Raw genomic sequence first — 21,875 nt, 5'->3', positions numbered from 1 at the left:
TATAAAGTGTGTGAGAGCGTGCGCACACACACAAACACGCGTGCACACACACGCACATGCACACAAAGCTCTGTTTTTTTTTTTGTTTGTGGCCTCAACAGCCAGAAGGGAGTGGCATCTCAGGAGTGGAATTTCACTTCCTGTATCTCTCAGGTGACTCACCTGTGTAATGTCGTCGATTGCTCAGGTTTTTTCGACATCAGAGAAGTTACTTCTCTGAGGGTTTCAGTTGCAGGTTGAAGGATCAGATCGGTCTGGAGAGACTCTGTGGAAGTTTTCAACTATCTCTCTCGGCGCATATCAGGAAGTCAGGGGTCGGTTTGACGTCATTATACTGAAGGTTGATTGTTGAGGAGAAGCAGCGTCTTGTTTTACCATTTTGCGGCCTTAACACTCCACGAAGAGGTTGAATTTTTAATATAATAAGTGGTTTTATTTTTAACTGGCTTCACTGTCGTTACAGGTGATCTTTGGAAATTATTTGAGTGGAAATCTTTACTGGACTTTTAAACATGAATTCACCCCTTAAAGGACAATGGGGAGTGTTTGCGCTCCTGCTCTTAACGTTGTCTCTCGACTCCGCTGGGGGCCAGGAGACTGGTGAGGAGTGTTTGGCCAAATTCAAGAGCGGTCGGGAGGATTTCGTTCTCGATGCCGACGAATCGGTGAATGCCGGAGCCACGTTCATTTCGTCGCCCAAGATGGATCGATACAAGGACTGCGTTGCGGAATGCTGCAAAGAGCCCAGGTGCAATGTCGCCTTAATGGAGAGAAGAACCGAGGAGGGCATGGTCAAGTCCTGCTTTCTCTTTGATTGCCTGTACAAGAAGAAATACGCCTGCCGCTTTGTGAGAAAGAAAGGATACATCAATTATATCCTGGACTCTGTTTATGAAAGTTATCTTGAAGTGGATGTCCCCCCAAGTAAGACTAACAGAAGCTTCACAAATTCAAATATTCACATGAATTATTTTTCCACATAGATGCATATCTCAGTTTGTTCTGACCCCTTGTGTGTGTGATCATTAATTATTCAGTTCTAAACAAACATGTGTTGTAGATGAAGATTTGATAGTGTATATGTTGTAGTCTCCATTTTTCATACAGAGGGAAATAACAGTTTAAGTTTTCCTTTGGGGGGGGGGGGGCTTTGTAAACCAGGGGACTGTCTGGGTTTACCACTTAATGGAAACTTTTTGTCTCTGTCCTTCTCTAACAATGAAAACCCTAGTCTTTCACTGGTCTGTGTGAGAGCAGTTTGTTATCAGGCCACAGATTTAGGGCAGAAACTGTCAGTTCAGCATGTTCACACACGTCAGGCTATTATCATGGCCCCTGGTGCAGGTTCAGGTTTCAGTTTCTACCTCTGCCTCTTCATGTGTTGCAACTTTTTGTAACCGGAAATGCCATTCATGTTCTAGTTAATGTCTTATTAGTAATGTGCATTAATCCCATGGTGTCACTCCAGACGAATCGGACCGTCCACCAGTCGCCAACGGCGGCCAGGACCGGGTGGTCCAGCCTCAGGACAGTGTGACACTGAACGGCATAGAGAGCAAAGATGACCAAGGGATTGCGTCCTTCCAGTGGCAAATGCTCACTGGATATCCTTATGCTGTCATTGAAGTGAGTGAAGGGAAGAGACTGTAATGCAAAACCCAGCTTTGCTACAAATATTTCTGAGTGTCCAGTTTGGGGAAATTTAGAAACTAAACTATTAATAATTCTGTGTATGTGTGTCTAACCTTCCTTTTAAGTGTCTATTATAATGTTATTTATACATGCCTGTCATTAAATTGAAAAACTACTGCCACTGTTACACACACACACACACACACAACACTGTCTTTTTTATGCCTTGTAGAAAACCTCCTTTGACGACCAGATTATCGTGTCCAATCTGACATCTGGGGTGTACAAGTTCCAGCTGACCGTCACTGACACCATCGGACAATCAGACTCAATCAAGGTCACCGTCCTGGTCCTTACTCCGGAGCAGTCTGAGCGTGAGTATCGAGGCTGAGCAAACATCTGGCTGAAACACAATATGAATATATTCATTTATGTAGGACAACCACTTTCCTCTGTTTTTTCTTTGAATGCATAAAAACTTTCACTCTGTTGGTCAGAACTTAAAGTAAGATGGATATGACGCACTTCAAATCTTGTAAATTAAATGTTATATCGGAGCTGGTTGTTGTAGATTTGTTAGTTTCTCTGCAAATATAGACTCAAGGGGGAACATGGTCGAGTTTCAGAAGTAAACATGAGTCATTTTCCACTGTATTTGTTGACATTTCTTTTGGCTTATTCAGAATCACCCACTTTGTGTTTACTGTTGGGCAGTTGGTAGAACAGGATAATTCCCTGCAGCCCTTAAATTTCTTTAAGACCTTTTAAAGGATTTGTTTTTCTGAGGAACACGACTCTTAAGTTTTCCTGGCATTGTTTTGTGTTTGTCACAAGCATGAGCGATTCCATGTTAGCTGTGATCAAACCTGTCATGGCAAGCTCGCCCAATTCCTGTGGACTGAATGATGAAACATCATGAACAGAGAGATAAAAGCTCATGATCTGAGAAGATTAGATCAGATTCAACTTGGAACTAGATATGTCTTTTGTCATGGGAAAAAAAAACTAAAAAAACGGTTTGTTAAATGTTATCACTGCCGTGAGACATCAAGTACGCAGGTCACTTCCCTTGACCGCCCGACATAGAAAACGACAGCGAAGGTGTCTCGCCCACTGCCCCCGTTTTATGTTTGGAGTCTCAGCGGGGATCAGAAGTGAGTGGAGCGGTTGGTGTAGTTTTTACTGCTCCCACGCCTGCCATCCCACTCTCTCCACCCCCGACTCCACGAAAACCTGTCGGTCTGGTTTCAGCCTGGGTTACACAAACAAGAAAACTCCCGTCACCATCCTGATTCTTTTCTGCACTGATTAAAAGTGATTTTTGTCTGAATGTTTTATCCTTTTAGAAGGTTCTCTCTTTCTCTCAGTTTTGTATTTGCTGGTTGCTGATTGACTGTAGACTGAAGGACAAGGGGAGACTTTTAAGCTTTCAGTGGTTCAGTTACCCATTAACAGCTTGTGTCCCTAACGTTGTTAGGACTGTACTTCAGTTGAATATGCCTTGGCATGGCAGTGACACTACACGACAATGCTGCCACATTTATTCCACAATAATGAATGGTTTCAATAACAGAGCAACTCATTCATGAATGACAATTGGTGATAAAGCCCGTGAGGACTTGGTAATGAAAGTGTAACTTATAGTATAATTTTGCAGTCGGGGCACTTCTTTGTAATGTCTTGAAATATATACACTGTCTGCATTCCTTCACTAACCTCATTGTCTGTTAAAATACACACCGCTTCTGTTTTTTTTCTCAGTTGCATTTCTACATACAGGACAACCACATATGTAATTATGTCTGTCTTACCATGAGACAGACGCATAGAATAGGAAGTTAAGACAAAAAGGATATCTCAGCAAATCTGATATATAACAGATATGAGACACCAGCATTATTGGTTAGTCAAACTGGTTTACGGACAAGTGGCACATTGTTAAGAGTCTTTTCATGTTATCTGACATTAAATCAGTGTTTTAGAGAACTTCTGAGGAAAATTAGTGTGCTGACAACCTTGATCACATTTTTATTTATTTATTTTTTAAAGTTGTATTTTTGGGCATTTTTGCCTTTATTTTGACAGTATAGTGAGAGATAGACAGGAAATGCAGAGAGGGAGAGAGGGGTTTGACATGCAGCAAAGGGCCGTGGGCCAGACTCGAACCTACAGCTGCTGCAGGACTAAGCCTGTGTGGTATACGCTCTACCAGGTGAACCACCGAGAAATAGGCCGTCACTAGAGTTTTCTATCAGTGAGTCTTAGTGAGAGTGTTGGTTCTCATTTTTCTGGACTGAATTTGTTGCTACAGTAACTAGACCATGCTCATGACATCACTGTTTTAGGGAAAGCTTTCACAGGCAGACAAGTTCTAAATGCTTTTTGCAGACATATAAGCGGCTATTATTAATTTTGAGTCAACCCTAATCTTTTATTCTGTGTCCTACCAGACCACTGTATGGCTCCGAAGAAGGTTGGGCCATGCCGCGGTTCTTTCCCTCGATGGCATTACAACGCGGCCTCAGAGAAATGTGAGGAGTTCATGTTTGGAGGCTGCAGGGAGAATCTCAACAACTACTTGTCCAAGGATGAGTGCAGCAAAGCCTGCTATGGCTCAGGTATCTGTGCATTGATCATACGCATGTAAAGTTTATGTATTTTTAGCATTTTTTTTTTCAAGCTTTTGTTTGTTGCCAAAGGATTCAATCATTGTGAAAATGGGCGTCGTCTATGTGTTGCTTTCAGCACATTTATCTCAGTGGGGCAGCAGCGTGGGTTGCTGTCTTCGAAGGTGTCTTTTTGTAATCCAAATCCTGCTTGTGGTGGCTTTGATATCGTTTGCGGCTATCAAGCACCTCTGTGCTGAGTGCTGTCTTGCTGAGGGTGGGATGAGAAGATCGATACCACTCTCATGGCTGCAAAGTAAATGTAATGCTACAGCCAGGACAGTCAGCTTAGCATAAAGACAGGAAACATGGGGGGGAGCAAGCCTGGGTGTGTCTAAAGCCAATAAATATCCCTGCCAGCGCCTTGACAACTCACTAATTAACACTTTACATTGCCTTTGTTTCATCTATACAGACACCGCAGTGTAAAAATGACCCATTTTGGTTTTATTGGGGGGTTTTATGGGACAGTGATCTTAGACTGTCAGCTGGTTTCCTGTTAAATGTGTCATTTTTAAGAATTGAATGAATTTTAATCTCATTTGTGGTTTTTTCTTTCAGAGAAAAGTGCTATAGCTGGTAGAGGTTTGCCAGTTCCCTCATCTCAAGGTAGGTGACATTTGTCTGAATCGCAGCATCTTTCAGTATAAAGTGAATATGTGGCGCTAGTGTTATCAAACAGTTGCTTATTTACAAATCCGGCAGTTACTGCTGCTACTTGGTAAATCTGACTCCCTTATGCACCATCTTTTAGCTCTGTTTGTTGTCTATACCCACTCTAACCCTTGTTCCATTATGTTCACCAACTAGTTAGTGAACATAATTTGGTGCTGAGCAGGTAGTGTACAGTGGGTTTTTTTTTTCCTTGAAAACAGCTGCCTTGAAATCAAGTGGAGCTGCAGATTTGTTTGATAATCAGCTGTATATTCATCACTATGAGCAACTCCTATCACATTGTTATTATAAAAATATTGATTATAGCCACGTAAAAACAACAGTTGTGATGCAGCACAAGCGACAATTTCCACTGTGTTTGTGTGTCGCAGGAGAAAAATGTGGTGTTCCTTGTACCACGGAGCAATTCACCTGTGCAAACGGTTGCTGCTTGGATCCGGGCCTGGAGTGTGACTCATCCCCACAGTGCAGCGATAGCTCAGATGAGCAGAATTGCGAGGACTGTAAGTGTCTATGCAAACTAGGCCTTATTTTCATACGGACTGACAGAACTGTAAATGTAGAAATGATAACACACTGATAAAATGTTTCCCTCGAAAGACGCACTAATTTGAATTATGTCCTGTGTGTCTATAGTGAACAACAAGTTTCGGATTCTGCTGCAGATTCCACTGGATGAGCAAAAAGGTGATTTGAACTTTGTCTTTTTTTTTCTTTTTTTTTCTTTTTTACAGATTTGTTTTTCCCAAGAATTTTGAATAAATGTAAGACAGTCTTGCCATCTGTTTGCACCGCCCCTACAATCTCAACTTACCTGCTCATTCACTGTTCATTGCCATTCACAGTGCGCTGCACACAGCCTCCCGACACAGGAAGCTGCAGGGACAGTCTCACTAGGTGGTACTACAACCCCATCGAAAAGGACTGCTTCCGCTTCAACTACGGTAGCTGCCGGGGAAATGAGAACAGATTTGACTCAAAGGAAAGCTGTCTGAAAGTTTGCCGTGGGGTAACAGGTAAGTTGTTATTAACATGGAGTCGACATTTTACGGATATTTGCATCCCGGTGAATTAACATCCTATTTCTACCTCTAAGATATCAATTGTGCAAAATAAAAGAATACCCCACATTCCAGACCTCTTCTACACAGACACACTGGCGAGTAGCCTCACATCAAGGCACATGAATATACAATTATTTTCTCTATCATTTTCCCTCCCTAAGTACATTCTTTTATGGTATTTTGTCTTTTGTTAATGCCAATATTTCTACCTCCAGCCTTAAACTGAATTGATCCTTGATCCTCTGGGCTGCAAGTGTGAACGGAGGTCACTTGGATACGTTTGCATGGCAGTTGCTTTAATGCTTGGATGTAGTGCATTTACATTTGTTTTGATATCTGTTTCAAACCTGGCATTGAATCAATCAGTTTCCAAAAACGGCCGGAAACGGAAACAAAACTTAAAACGTTTTTTTTTTGTGTGTGTGTGAAATGGAAAAGGTTTTTTTTTTTTTTTTTTTTTTTTTTTTTTCACCATATTGACTTGCAGTGGCCAGAAAAATCAGTTACTGTAGATTAAATTTCCCCTTTTAATGTTTTTGTATATGTTGTGTACCACATAAACATTCTCAAACTACATTATGTCTTTTTCTTTATTTCAGAGAAGGACGTATTTGCAAGAAGGGAGGCGTTTGAACGCCAAATGTCTGACAACCAGACAGGTATACTACCTTTCATTTCTTGCATTCTACACCATTAAAAGTTCAAATTAAACCCACCTAAAAAAAAAACTATCTGCTTTGTCAGATAATTGACTTCCAGTGGGTTCCTTTTGTTGAGTAATGTCGTTGAAGCTCACTTTTCCAGTTCACTGAGTCACTGAAAGCAGCTTTTGAATTAGTGATCTGCTTTCCAACCACAAAGTTTACTTTTTAAAATGTCTCCTCGTTCATTTAACAGGTGTTATCGCAATAGCTGCCGTCATGGGTGTAGCTATTGTCATCCTACTAGGCATCCTGTTGTACTGCCTCTTCAAGGGAAAGAAAAAGACTTCACAACATCACCGTGTGCCCATCAACACCGTCCCGGTCACCTCCATGGAGGACAGAGAGCGTCTGGTCTACAACAGCACCACCAAGCCCATCTGACCCCTCAGCCCTCACCTTCTCCTGGTGGTGAATGACGCCGGTTGCCGGCGCTCCGTCATTTACTGAACAAACTCGGATTGATGACAGAGGAGGCAATATGTGTTGACTAAGTTGGATGTGTTTTTTATTTTGTGCATATAGCAGAATGTCTCCAGTGATGAAATGTGATGTTTTAATGATTTGACTTTTAGCTTGTATTTAATGCAGTGACCCTGTTAAGACCCATTGGATCAGGTTAAATGTTCTATCTTTATGTACTTGCTTCGTGATCTGATAGTTGTCAGGGACTAGTTCTTTTTAAGATAAAGTCAGTTTTAACGTCAGACCAGACCCTGAATCGTCAGTAGGTCCATGCTGGTCCGTTACTTCAAAGTAAGAGTGCAACTTCTTTTGTGGATCTGTGATATCACATGGTGATCCCTTCAACTTACTGAGGTCCTGCCACGTCAGCTTCTTCACTCTGTCAGATTTGTTTTTACCCTGTTTTATACATCATTGTTACATATTACATTGGATTATACACAGATGCATCATGTTGTACATAATCTTAGAATTTTGAAAAAGAAATATTTTACTTGAGAAGATTATTTTGTCTGATTACTTTTTAGAACAAGCGTAATGTATACATGAAATAATTCTTATTGATACCTTATAAAGCCTTGCTGTTGAATTTGATTTATAAGTTCATCAAATGTTTGTACATATGTCCTGATATAATTCTCTGCAACTTTAGCAGTATCATGATGTTTATACTAAATAAAAATATCAACTCAAGATGTAGTGGGGAGTATTTCTTTTGTCTCGCAAAATAGGTCAACTTGTTTTGAAATGTTTGGAAGTTTTCAGTTGTTATTGCCTTCAATGTGATTGACTGCTTGACTTTTAACTGTCTGCACTACTTCACTGCTTTTGCTGCTACAAGTACAATAACTATTTCATTCTGATCTTCAGTGAGATTCCTGTGAAATTTCTGTTCATGCAGTTTTTAAGTTTAATTAATTAATGTATTTTTGAGTCTCAATATACTTTGTAATTACTAGTTTTTATTATTTAGAGACTTTCATTTTTGTTTGTCCATGCTTCATTGTAGCAGATGTTCATAAGAGTCTTGTCTTGTTTTGTTTTATGAGGTTACTTATCTATACTCTGCATATGCTCTTTTACTTCCTCTCGCTGTGCTGACACAGTGGCTGTGTGTGTGATCAGTAAAATTTGTCATACCTTTAAATGGCACATAATAAAGGTAATCTACCTATTATTCATTATGCTTTCATTCTTAACTGTAAAAATGTAAAACTCGTCCCAGACAGTTGTCACTAAAAAAGATAACAGACCCTCTGGTTGCCATCCAAGCCCTCCTCCAGTGTTGCTAACTATGATGTTACGAATAACCTGTCTGTAATTTCTGTTTCATGTGATAGATACTTTTCCTGTTTAAGTTCAACATAGATCAAGATCACATTCGGATATACTTGACACACTTCTTTATGAACTGATATTTCAACCTGTGTTCAACACTTTTGGATTTTGTGTGAGACAGAGATAAGACAAACCAAAGTCTGTGTGCTAAAGTTGATAAACCCATGGTAACACACACAGACCAAACAGTCACACAGTTTAGTTCCTTTGCTTTACTTCAGGAAGTGTATTTTTTTCAACCCAACACGTCACACATGTCAACAGCCAGTGTGACATTTATTCACGTCTATGAATAGATTCTATATCTGAGAATTAAAGCCTCATGTGACTGAACAGCACACAAGTGGTTCACACGCCTACATTACCCATAAGCTTACTGCATGTCTGTAGGTACTGGCCTTGGTTCATACAAGGTCACCGTGCACTGATCTCTTCAGTCTCTCAGATAATCACGAATCCTCTATCTGGCACAAAAAATTATTAAGGGAGATGTGACCCTGTTTAAATGTCATTGTAACAATGCTGCATTAGTTTGACTGTTGTAATTGTATTGCCTGTGGAAGATGTTTTAAAGTCAAAGATTTAAACTTTTAGGAATTAATAAAAAAATAATCTGAGCTATAGAGATCCCCCCTTATAATGAACCTTGTGATCTTATATCTCTGATGTGCAGCAGGTTTAACTTTAGCCTCAGATACAGTGACCTTCAGTGGCATATAGACAATCTCTACAGGACCAAGCAGCTGGATTTAGACTAAACAACGGGTGCAGTTTTAACTGTGGCCTCTGACACAGTAATAGGGTCAGAGAACGCATTAAGTTTACTGACAAAACACGTTAAATCCACAGTGACTATATCTACTGTAGTCTTGTATTGTGTTTTAGCAACAATTCAACATAATAGGCCTGAGACAGACTTTTATCACTAAATAAGGAGTACTCCTATCCATTCCCTACCTAAAAGTTTTGGTGATACAGACACTGGTATTTATTCATTTATTTATTTCCTTTCTTTTTTTTTCTTTTTTTTTTTTTTTTTATGAAATTTGAGGTAGGCACCACCTACAAATTGAACAGAGGCATTTTTACCAGCAGGGGGCGACATTGGTTTGTCAGATGTTCAATGTTTGGATGTACTTGGAGCCAGTTCAGATCACTCAAAGCTACATAAACTCCAGCTACTTAATTATAAACTATCTAACATATCAGATCTGATATAACATTCTTCATCTCTATAACATTCTTCCATCATTAGGACAATAAATTTGGACATTTTACTGGAGCATACTCAGTCCATTACACCTTTGTGTAACAATTAAAGCTACATTTTCACATTGTGTTCACTGTTTCAGTAAAGTTGTCCAGCATATTGCTTTCTTCACAGCCTCTATGGGGATCTTGAGATAATCTCCAGGAGGAGGGGCAGAGAGGGGGTCGCGCAAAGCAAAAGCGCCCCTCTCTATTTAATCAGCCACGCATAAATTAGCACCCATCAAGCCATCCTTTGTAAGCCCCGCCATTCTACTGACCCGACCCTCATAAATGTAATTGGCAGGGTTACAATTTGTTATGTCCTTTCACAAGCCTGTCATTGGTTTCCATACATAGTGTTGCTGGTGTTTTTATGGAAAAACACCGGCATCTTTACTCATGGATTCATGGGCATTCTGTTTACCACTTTTCAAACTATCTCGCACTGAAAGAAATAACCAAGCTATGCATGCCAGATGTTAGGACGTGCAGGGAACACCTCTGACTTTCACCAAACAGACACTGGCCTGTCAAAAGCAGGCGGATTTTGTTGCATTCAGCTTCTCCTCGTAAAGTAGAAACTCTTCAGACTAGTGACCAAATCAAAACTAAGCTAAAACTAAAAAAAGACTTTGATGTTAATTTCTTCCCTTCGATGTTGCTTGGTGTTTTTGTTTTATTGTTGAGAAGTGACAACCGTGAAAGAAAATAAATGTATCCTGTAACAACAACAATCATTCTTTAACCAATAATATTAATGCAGACCTTTTTATATACAGTCTATGATTCAGACAGAAGGTCAACCAATAAGAAAAGGCAATATTTATCCCATATATCCCAGTCTGGATGAGCCAGTACAAGAAGAGATTCACATTTTTCTTGTAGCGTCCACTTGCGTTCACAACCAATTCGAAGTTTGTATATTTCGGACAGATCGTGAACGCAGCATTAGTTCTTCGCAGCTCTTCAAAGATGTAGCAGTGTTTGGTAGGTGGACACAGTACGAGCTGATGACCTGCGCTGGGGTGTGTGTCTGAGTGGCTTTTACCATGTGAAAAGAAGAATCTAACGGAGTAACGTGAAGGTTTACACCAATAAACTACAGAGAAAAGTTTTTACCCGAGGACGAGAGTCGTTGGAAGAAGAGAAGTTGGCGAATTCGGTACGTGAGCTGCTTTTGACAACTTTACCAAATCTTAGCTAACTTAACGTTAGCTGTGATAACAGTCGAGCTGCATGTCAGAGGAAGCTCTCTTCTGTGCTTATCCCGTGGTTATAGATAGTGAGTTTTTTCTGTTAAGAGAACACTTTTATAAGCCATGTATTGTGCTCATGAACTGAGCAAAACACATGCATGCTAAGAGTCCTGTACACAGGTAAAACACTTCAACTCGTTCCTTATTATGAGCCCCACCACCTAACATTAATAACAGATGTTGCATATAAAATTTTGGTGCATTTTTACGTCATATAATTTCACAACATCCAAGCCGTGCGTTCAGGAGAGGGCAGGAGTTTCAGTCTGATAAGTTCTGTTTGCCTTTGACAAAAACACTCTCAGTTGAGTGAACTTTGATCAGCTGCTGTAGTCTTTTTTTCCTTTTCTTTTTTTTAGGGAATGAGATTTTTCCACTTCAACTTTAATGTCACACTTGACTTGTGAGAAAAACTAATCTCCATGCTGCATCTGAATCATTTGCCATTTCCTTTTTCCCTGCATCCAATTCCCCCCCTGTGGAGCCCATACTTGGCCCCAGAAAACTTAATTGTTTTTTCTAATGAGCACCCCAGTGAGACACAGTGAGGTTTAAAATGCTGGCTGTTCATAGGTCAATGACTTTCCCCACCAGCTGCTGAAGAAGAATAGGACAAAATCAATCAGTTACCAGTGAAAAGTTCTATCTTCTACTCCTTTGACCTCACTTGACCTGTTAGACAATAACCTCTCAACTTCATTTCAAATAAATGTTGCCTCAATGCAATGAACAGCGCTCTCTTCCAGGTGGTCCAGACAGGAAACTGCCCAAGTGTGTCTTGGATCTCAGAGTTGGCACTTGATTCTTTCTTCCTGAGTCTTGGTATGCTGCAGCTGTGATAAAATTACCAGGGCTGGAGAATGCGAGTTGTGGTTTCAGCTATGAACACTATATAACTTTCATAACCTTGCGTCTGAGCTTTTCATAAATCACTTTCTTTGTGATTTAGTGGTTAAAGCTATATTTGATGCTGCGTCAGATATACCTGGATCTCACCACAAAGTTTCAGCCTTTTTGCAAGTTACAGCTAGGATAACGCCGTGAGAGTTAAAGGTCAACTTTAAACCTGACCTGTGTGTTTATTTGAAAGCAAAGAGTGTGTGCCGTAAGTGATGTCAGACTCTCTTTTTTTGTTGTTGTTATGATGATGATGAGCCCTCACAAAGGCATAGGAGAGCTGTTTTTCTGCAGACTTGGTGTAGTGCACCTTTAAATGGGCACACTGAAAGTCTATTTCAAGACTGGTGTCTTATTTCCCCTGCAAACACGGCAGGACACTATGGAGGACGACTTACCCCTTGGTTGTTTTAATGTTCTGATTTTTAGGAACTGGAAGTCTTTACATGTCGTTTCCCAAATAAGATGGCACTTGCCAACTTCACTTGCCAGGTATGCATTCTGTGGTTACAGGTCATTGGTGGGGAGGTGAAAATTGCCATTTCTCCTTTTTCAGCACAGCGGGGAATGATTATTTTCCCATTAAGGGCTATTTTGGCCGGGGGTGGACGTGCACCATATGGGCAAAACTCCTCAATGTGCCCTGTGGGTGTTCATTGGGGTGGATCACTTATTGCCACAGTTAAGCAGCATGCTCAGAAACGCAGTGGACTAAAATAAGAGGCTCATAGCTGTGTGTCTGTGGGAAGTCACGGGTTAGGGCAGTGCCTTTGTAGAAGCTGTGAATTTGATTGAGATGAAGAGAGACTGTCAGGATTTATTGTTTTCCCCAGTGAATGAAAAGCTGTTAGTCTCTTAAGGCCTGCGTGTCAGGGGACAAACTGCAGGAGTAATGTGGGAAAGAGGGCACTCACAGAAAGGCTGTTTGTCAGGGGGTATTTTCTGTCGGGGTAGACAGGGTAAGAGGGTAAGAGAGAGGTCATGCAAGATAAACATGGCACCAATGCTGAAATAATAAAGACTCTCTGTCTCAGTCAGCCTGTAGGACCCTGGACCTCTGGCTGCCATGCCAGTTTGGATTTTTATTTGTTCTAAACATAAACATCCGTCTTGACTGATGGTGTCCTAAAGAAATCTGCCCCACCGTGTCTGACTAGAGACATCCCAGGGGATTTATGTCATACATCCAGATTCCCATGGGCCATGTTGAGAGAGACGGTGAATGCAACTTGATGCGGTAAGTCTGTGACTTTGACACAGAAGTGCAAGAGGAAGTCTGTGGATTATTTTTAGCTTCTCCTCCCATCAAATTAGTTCAGCACAGGAAAAATCCATTTGTGTTGTTAATACTTGCACAAAATGCAATTTGATTTCCTTTTTGGATTCAGATGGTGGATCCAAACTGTACGTCATCAGTTGTGTGCATAAATCACGTGGTAGTAGGGTGGATGGGTGTTTCTGTTAAAATAACACATCAGGCTTTAAATATAAATACAGTCCATTAATTGGCAGCAATCCTTGTGTCCAAAAAAGGGTTTTTTGGTCACAACCTTACTGGCTGGTTTGTGTTCCTGTAATGTTTCCTGAGGAGACAGGGAAAGTGACATGTCTACCTGATAGCAGAAGTCTTGTTTTCCTTCCGTTTCCTCTGCAGACATGTTCAGTGGTTTCAGTTCTCTCATAACCTTGACAGGCTGTCAGTGGTGAAAAATGCTCCAGATAGTCATCGCCCCCTGAGAACCCTTTTTCCTTAAGCGTGTCAGGCCTGAGGTCTTGGTTCAAGGTATATGTTTGTCTGTGCGTATTTTTCCAGAGCGAGTCTTTTAACACATTTGTGGTGAAGACTCTGTATAAATTTCCTCCTCACTTGCATGAGTGCTATATCTTGGCCAGCATCTGTCCCCCTTAATCATCTGTTTGTTGTGTTTTAGAGGAAAGGAATTCAGGCATTGACTGCCTGGATCAGTGTAAAGCCTGGCAATTAGAGGAACAAGAAGGTTTATCAGCCCATCTGAAGAAGTGATCCATTGCAGGTCTTTCTTTTAATAACCATCAGATTTGCTCTTGTAGCATCTGTCTTCAATTAAGGGGCAAGTTGCAGATTCCCATGCGGGAGGTTCATGCTGCGGGTAATGCAGTCATCAGCTGTGGGAACCAAATGCTCTCCATTTGTGTGAAAAGGCAGCTAGTTCAAGCACAGGTGGCAAGCTTGGTATGAATGTTAGCCTGTACGTAGTGTTTTCTTTAGGATTTGAAATCTGTCTGTGCCCCCTCCCTAGGAAAACAAGGATTTGGAATTGCCATATGTCAGCAAACAGGAGGGGAAAGGTAATGAGCTACGATTGTTGAATTTTGTCCAGAAGTGTTAAAGATTGTGGGTTTATCTGCTTTACTCTGTCCTGTTAGACATTTAAAAGAATTTTGCTTTCCTCACCCACACCATCTTTCTACACCTACGGCCTTCGATAAGACACTAGAAAAAAAAATTTAAGACCCAGACGTCTGCAGGATATCTAGGTTTTAGCGTATTATTCCTGGTCTAGCTTCTCATTGACCAAAAGATGATTAGCATAGTTTTGGTCTGGTTAGCTCAGAGGTCATAGTGGGCAGGATTATCAGAGGATTTCTGAGACAAGTTCAAAGCCTGCCCTTCAACATGGATAATCTACAGGTTACACAAACTAACTCATCATTTGAAAATCAATTGGCTAAACTTGGTCAAAGGCTGTTTAAGGAGGCTGCATTCTTGACGATGTCACAGTAGCAGTGCTGCATTGACTGGGCATAAATCAGCATTTTACGGCATTTGTTATTCTTTTCTTCTCAAAGATCCTGTAAGATCCATGGTCAAGGCAGGGCCCAACAGATTAAAAGTATAAACTTTATTTGCAGTTTACAGACAGAGAATATTTAACATGAATTAAAGGAGCTATCTGTAAGTTTTACAACGTAGCCAACGTTAGCAATAACAGCTGTTATTACCAGTCTGGAACAAACGCTGCGAGTTCAGCATTAAACGTCATTACATTACTTGCCTAGAGCTGTCTCCAGCTGTGGAAAGCAGCGCCCATGTTAACTCTTTTCCTCTTGTTTGTTGTATTGTGTATCCATGCTCTCAACGGTAACTAGATAATATCATCCTACTTTGTCACAGTACATACATCATATAGTAACAGTTGAAGAGACCAAGCAATGAGAAGTATTCTGACTTGTGCAAATCTGTGATGTTTTTGAAACAAAAATCCATTGTATACGAGTCCAAAAAAGAATTTTGTTTCATATTGATAAGATGGAAAGATTTTTCCATGAGTCACTTGTTGTGCTTTGTCCTAAAATGAAAAAAAATTTTTTGTGGCACCAGAGTTTCTTGTCTATTAAACAAGATTTACTTCAGTCCAGGCTGCAGTTGCAGGGACCCAACATGAAGGCAGTGATCTTAATGTACAGAACCAGCTCTGTGACTTTTCTCCTTGCATTCCTGCACATCTTAATTGGCGAACCTCCTGGCAGTGGGCTCGGTTTGGCCTCGGCTGGCCTGGCTGTCAGTTCAGCACAGTGGCCAGCAAACGCACTAGGAACAATGCCCATCCTAATCCCTGAAGAATTCCTGCTCCTCTGATCTAGCTGGCCCAAGAATGTGATGTTTAAAAGGCCGGAGGCAAACCAGGAATCACAGGGAGACAAGTTCTCATGCACAGTCTTCCATGTTAATTTGCTGTAAGGAGCCAGAGAGGCAGTGATGTGAGAAACTGGCAGCATAGTGGCTCAGAGGGGACACACCTCATCATTAACAGTACCACAGCCTGGCATGAGGGATTAGGAAAATACATGCCACCAGGGGTGAACCTTTAATCTCACTGGACATTTATGCTGATAATGAGAGACTTGTTTTGATGTGGTATAGATTTATTTGTTGCACTTACTAAACAAATTTATACAAAAACAAAAATATAAAATGTTCCCGTGTTGCGCTCACCTATCATTCTTCAGTAATTTTATGTAGCTCACATCCATAATTATGTTAGTGACATTTTTCTTTTTATAAAGCACCTTGAAATGCTGTTTTGAGGTCATTTTCAATCAAATATGTTAAAGTATCTAAATAGCTCAAATGGCAGTCACAGAGGTTTTAAGATAAAAGCAAAAAACCAATTATGGCAAAATTGGACTCACTCTTGCCCTTTTTCTACTGTTAAGCATGAGCTCATATCAGTCACCCCTACATACCTCAGCTCCCGTTACACCATACATTACCAAGTGGCTGGCATGAGCTAATGCAGCGTAGCAAGCAGGGGAACGGGAAGAAATTCCCTTATATAGAAGACCTGATTTGACTTAGGATAGTTTTTGCTTTCAGTGAGCCAGTTGGTTAGTTCAAGCCCACCAAAAATGATAAACTTTGCCTGGCTGTCTGTACTGTAAATCTCAACATGAAGTGCCAATGTTATGTTTTGTTTTGTCAGCTCCAGAGGCCTGAGTGCCATGCCAGAGGGGTCCCATTCTGCTCTCCACCAGGGCCCAATGGGGGAAGGTAAGATCAGTGCATTTATATGCAGTGCAACCCATGCTCTGGCAATTGCTACTTATGAATTGACCAGTCTTATAATATGGAGTTTTAATGAGTTGGAACGGTATATCTGGTTACCCAGGGCACTGCATTAACATAACACCCAAGTACAGCAGAGGTGAATGGAAAAATGCTGGAAATGGAAGAATAGAGGAAATGTAGAGGCAGAGCCGAAAGAGCAATGAACTCCCCTCCTACAGTCCCAGCTGGCAGAGAGTCTCTTTGTGTGGCTGTGGAGCTCAGCCAACCCCCTTCATACAACTGAAACCCCTGAACACTCGCACATCAAACCAGAATGTGTCAGACTCACCGACAGCCAAGATGGTTAGTCTAGCCAGTGGTGCTGACCTTGTATGCTGGGGGCCACTCAAATTACATATTATTTTAGTGTTCATTATCTTCACTCGTGGAGCCACTGCATTGACACAGGGCCTCTTTGTATCTGTTTGCCTGCTCTGTCCCTCCACCCCCAACCGCCCCAACGCCTCCTCTCCTCTCTACTGAACACATTTGGCGCTGATCTTCAACTTTGGCTCAAGAATACCAATGTGTCAATGGTTCCCTTTTTCCTCTACGCCTGTCCCTTTGGTTCAGCTTTGGCTAGAAGAGGCTTTTGGCTCAGGGAGACGTGTGCCGCCCTCGTGAAAATTTGTGTGTCTGTTTCCTCAAAAGGCCACTCCACACTGACAACACGTTCGCAGAGCTCATTTTGCAGCTCAGATGTCTAGTACGAAATCACCTTGGCGTGACAGAACACCCACTTGCAGCTGAAATATTTTCAGACTCGTTTGTTTGTGAAACTGCTGGGAATTAAAGTGCGACGGACCTGGCTCTCCTGCTGTGGATGGATGGATGGTAATTAAGTGGCAGGGCTGCTGGTAATGTACTATCTGTGTGAGGTGATGATTGCATGTGGTTAACAGGCAGGGGGAATGCATGTTGAAAGGAATCCCCCCTGTCTGGTCAAAGAAAACAATGAAAAGGTTGTAGCTACCATCCAGCTCCAATTTCTCTAAAGGGTCCAAGAATTTTGAAGCTGTGTTGATTATTTTACCGCCTGCAGGCTTTGGACGGCACAATCCATTATCAGATGCAACCAGCATAAAGGAAAACATTCGGGCTATGCACCAAGATCTTTCCAGATGTTGTTATTGTTCTGCACTTTGAATGCTTTTCCAGGAAAAGACACCTCCTATTTCCTACCAAACTTTCATCACCGTGGTCGAACATGAACCAGCATGATTATAATCCTTGTGTCCCACATATGAAATATATCACGTCTTGGCTGTCAATCCAGTGACAGCGACTTAACCAGGCATCAGTCGACCTGAGGCAGCATTAAGCAGCTCTGTCAAAGATAAGGCTTCTCTGTGACCTACTTAACCCCGGGCAGGAATGTAGCTGTGTGTGCAGAATGTACAGCTTTAAAGGGGTTCTGGGGGGACGGACGGATCATCTCCATTCACTGCAGCTTTTCCAGACCAGTGGGCATAGGGTTGTGGACATAGATAGATGATGGCAGGGATGGCTGCGTCTCTGAGTGGGCTTGTTAATGGAGCTCCTGGACTGGAAGTCTTTTTCTGCTTAATTGCCCGAAGCATTAATCACAGGCAGCCTGCAGCAGGTGAGCCTGAAGCGACTCCTTTGTTCAGCAAAGTTTCGAAGTCATGCACTGACACTCACTGAAACTGCTGGCAGTCCCCTGTCCTGTACGTCTGCAACATCTAACTAGCATGGCATAGGTTTATATAAGCCCCTGTTACATAGCTGCTATTGTAATAGACTTTATACAGCTCTACAGTCTCTGTATTTCATTTCTTTGTTTGTCTGAGGCTCCCGTACCCCTCACAAAAGACTTTATTTCAATGTAAATTATTTTACAGCTCCTGCAATGGCATTCCTCCTTATAGAGCTCTTCTGGTGGATTACCCACATTAGTTACAGGCTCTTTGGCTTGGGTGTTCCTGTTAGGTGGCCTCTCATAGAAACTCATTTGAATCTATAAATCTCTTTATCAACTTCCTCCATAACACTTTACATTCAGTTGATGTTTTGAAAACAAGCATGCAGTGCATTGGAATATTTTGGTGTCACCACAGACATGACGCTAAACACAATAAGGGCTCAGAAATGTTAATGACATGTTTTTGGAAAAGATGGTTTATGTAATTAATGCTCTTGCTTGTAACTCATTATAGGAGGACGCAAACATATCTGTTCTGTGTCTAGTAATGTGTACAAAAGACTGACAAAAGTAAGTGCCAAAGCAAGCAAGCAAATTCCTCACTTACTGCTGTATACACTAAGTGTTAATAAGGCCTAAACTACAGGGCAAACAGCATCTCACCCTTTATAACGCTGCATGTGATAAACAGCTTGACGTGAAGTAAATGAAGTATTCCTCCCCGACCCTCTTCCCTCCACACTTCACACAGCTGCTGTGCCACCAGCATGTGTGTGGACTCTGCAGAGAGGCGCTAACAGGGCAGCAGTTTTGTTGTAGACTGTCAGACTGGTGGTAAAGTTTACAATGGACTCACACCTCAGGGCCCAGATGGTGTGTGTTGTCCAGAGGAAATGCGAGTTTTGAATAGATCCAGGGCTGGCTGTGTTGCTAGTGCCTGAAGGGTTCTTGGAGGGGGGGCTTGTTGATACAAGAGTTTCCTAAGTGGATCATCACATGCCTATGCACTGAGGTCATTTGGCACGGCTGGATCCTTTAAGAGCCAGGGTCAAGCACAGGGGAGGTTGACAGGATTAATTTTTGATCTTTTTGAGGAGTTTTGTACTTTTGTTACTCTGAGAATCCTGTGTCTCTGAAACATGTCACTTTAAATGCGCGAGAAGGGATTTTGGCCTTTGCTGTCTCTATTGGTGTGTATATCATAAGGTCAAATTTACAAACATGTCAACATTGATTGTTTCATTGTGCTTTTCTGAGAAACGAAAGTGCAATAACTGAGTGTTTTGCAAGAGTTACACAACTTTTTACTATCATAGTTTGTCAGATGTCCCCAGGTAGATTCCTCATGCATTTCAGAAAAAAATAAAAAACTGAAGCAATGCCAGAACACAGTTAGTTTCACTTTTAAACACCAAAATTCCCCCAAAACTTCCCAGCACAACATTTTGACCTTGACTGTCAGCGTGGAATGCAGGTTCAATTCGTGCTTGTGTGCTCAGCCTCTGTTGTCCACAGCGGTTTATTTACCGACTCTCAGGTTAATTATTAACACAGCATTAAAAGCTTGTTGAGTGGCCAAACACGGATGTAAATCAAACCATCTTGTACCTATAAAGTGCAGTTCAAAGCAGAAAAACCTTGAAGTGACCTAAATTCTTCTCTGCATCAAGGGATAAGAAATCAATCCGGGCCATCGGTCTCAGTATCTAATCATCAGTGTTCTGACTCATGCTGTTTGATAATGGTCTGTGAAGACTTGGGGCTTAATCCTCAGAGGCACCCTTTATGCTTGTGCCTCCTGCCCTCCTGAGGAGCAGCCATTCACCGTTGCCAGGTGGGGAGGAGTTTTTCCCATGGGGATCAGCACAGGACTACCTCCCTGTCTCCCGACAGCCATCGCTGGAGGAGATGAGTGCTAGAGGCTGTGGAGGGGTGCTGAAGAAGGAAGTTCAGAGTGGATGTTGAGGAGCGGAAGGGCTTTATTAAGATGTAGTGCAAAACATGATTTGTTCTTTATCCCCCAAGGGAAACAAGGTCACACACTGTGCCCTTGGCTCTGAAAGATACGTTAGCAGATTAGCAGCCTCAAGAGCCAGTTTGAAGTTGCTGTTTTTTTTTCTTGCTTGTGAGGGAACGTACTAATCAGCCAGTTAGGAACTAGGATTTTCCACCTTGCTAACTGCGTTAATGTGGAAGGTGAAAGTTCTTTTTGTGGCCAGTTCAAATCTCCACAAGTTAGTGACCCTGTTCAAGCACAGTAAAGAAAAACAAGAAAGTGCTTAGAACTATGACTTCTGTCAAGGAGAATGAGGGTGTTGCAAGAAAAGTTGCGAAATTTACTGAGGAGACAGTTGGTGTAGACTCATCCTATATTACCAGCTCTTGTAAAAAATAAAAAATAAACCTTTTTGGCCCAAGGGGATGGAATTAATGTATGAAGCTGCCAAGATAGTGCCAGGCACCTGAGAAACAAGGAATGACTCATTGTGATGAAACAGAGCATTGAAATTACTAATATTTCACAGCTTTATCGTCACTGTTCATGCAGGTATCATCAAGCCAGTGTCTGGAGAAATATCACAAGGTGGCTTTGAGTGTGATTCATCGTACGCTGGGTTCAGATTCATCACCATTTGATATATGAGTCAGTATGAATCAAGTAGGAGCAGCTGTGTGAAGGCTACTAACTTAGCAGGCAGGGGCTTGTTTTATTCTGTGGGATCTTCTGTCCACAATGCTGTCACTCTTACTGTTATTTTTTGTTTTTGACACTCAGAAAATTGCTTAACACTGCTGAAAATGACAGACTTGCCAAAGGCAGCAAATAGTGACAGGAGCAAAGGTGCTTAAGAGAGAAGTCATTCTCTAATGCGAAGTCCATGTGCAGTATTTTGTTGCTGAACATAGAGACAGTGTTGTTCCTGTTTCTTTGCCACTGATTTGGTTAGATGACAAAAACAAGACCAACAGGATAGTACATAAACACAAACATAGGGATTATTTTTATTGTGTCATAGGCAAATTCAGAGGTCCTACTAAGTTCAGCTGAAATAGGTGTGCCTCTCTGGGAAGCAGTTTCCTGGAGAGTCATACCTAACTCACTGAGTAGGACACACTCATCATTCATCATATTAAAAGTCTGTACACAAGAGATTGGAGAGGAGCTAGGAAAAAGGTGATTTAGAAATCATCCTGAACTTGGACTTGACACCTTCCTCAGGCCTTTTGCTTTGGTGGACGACTCTTATCACTGCCATCTTTAAGGTACGCGAGGACTGACACATTAGAACGTGTATGAATTCAAATAATCAGTGCATTTTTATATAGTTTTGCTTTATAGAACTGTTTTAAACATATAATTAAGTCAACCTGATTATTATTATCTGTTGTTGATGCTTGAAACATTTTCCATCACATGTGGAACACTATAATCATTATGACTTCCATTGTTATTACCCTTGTTTTGTATCTCTTTTGTTTCCTAATACCCTAAGTCAAGTAGACATTGTGTTATGCAATGCGCTGGATACAAACAACATAATGTTTCCATCCTGTTGACAGTGTAAAACCCAGGTTGGATAAGCTAGATACTCAGACGTGGCAGTTATAGCTTGTCCTAGGTAGAATTTGCATGGTTATCTGCATTGAGGCTGGTTTGCATGAAATGCTGAGAAAATAC

The 21,875-nt window shown here is 41.4% G+C and overlaps 2 protein-coding genes across 2 annotated transcripts in view; both read left to right on the top strand.

Annotated features, from left to right (window-relative positions):
* The first annotated feature begins 149 nt into the window (after positions 1–149).
* spint1a (serine peptidase inhibitor, Kunitz type 1 a) lies at positions 150–7,896 on the top strand. Its single transcript, XM_056394491.1, has 11 exons — positions 150–314; positions 464–924; positions 1,469–1,626; positions 1,865–2,006; positions 4,083–4,250; positions 4,860–4,907; positions 5,345–5,476; positions 5,610–5,660; positions 5,819–5,989; positions 6,637–6,696; positions 6,935–7,896. Exons 2-11 carry the CDS (start codon positions 513–515, stop codon positions 7,120–7,122), a joined length of 1,530 nt encoding a protein of 509 aa, XP_056250466.1. The 5' UTR covers positions 150–314; positions 464–512; the 3' UTR covers positions 7,123–7,896.
* A 4,409-nt stretch (positions 7,897–12,305) lies between these two features.
* Positions 12,306–21,875, top strand: part of LOC130180172 (pleckstrin homology domain-containing family G member 3) — a 29,391-nt gene continuing 19,821 nt past the window's right edge. The window contains exons 1-2 of the mRNA XM_056393585.1: positions 12,306–12,437; positions 16,409–16,476. Coding sequence (XP_056249560.1) covers positions 12,328–12,437; positions 16,409–16,476 — 178 coding nt within the window. The 5' untranslated portion in view covers positions 12,306–12,327. The remainder of the gene's footprint in view (positions 12,438–16,408; positions 16,477–21,875) is intronic.

Source organism: Seriola aureovittata, chromosome 13, assembly GCF_021018895.1.
Source record: "Seriola aureovittata isolate HTS-2021-v1 ecotype China chromosome 13, ASM2101889v1, whole genome shotgun sequence".
Taxonomy (NCBI): Eukaryota; Metazoa; Chordata; class Actinopteri; order Carangiformes; family Carangidae; genus Seriola; species Seriola aureovittata.
This window is presented reverse-complemented; position numbering and strand designations above follow the sequence as displayed.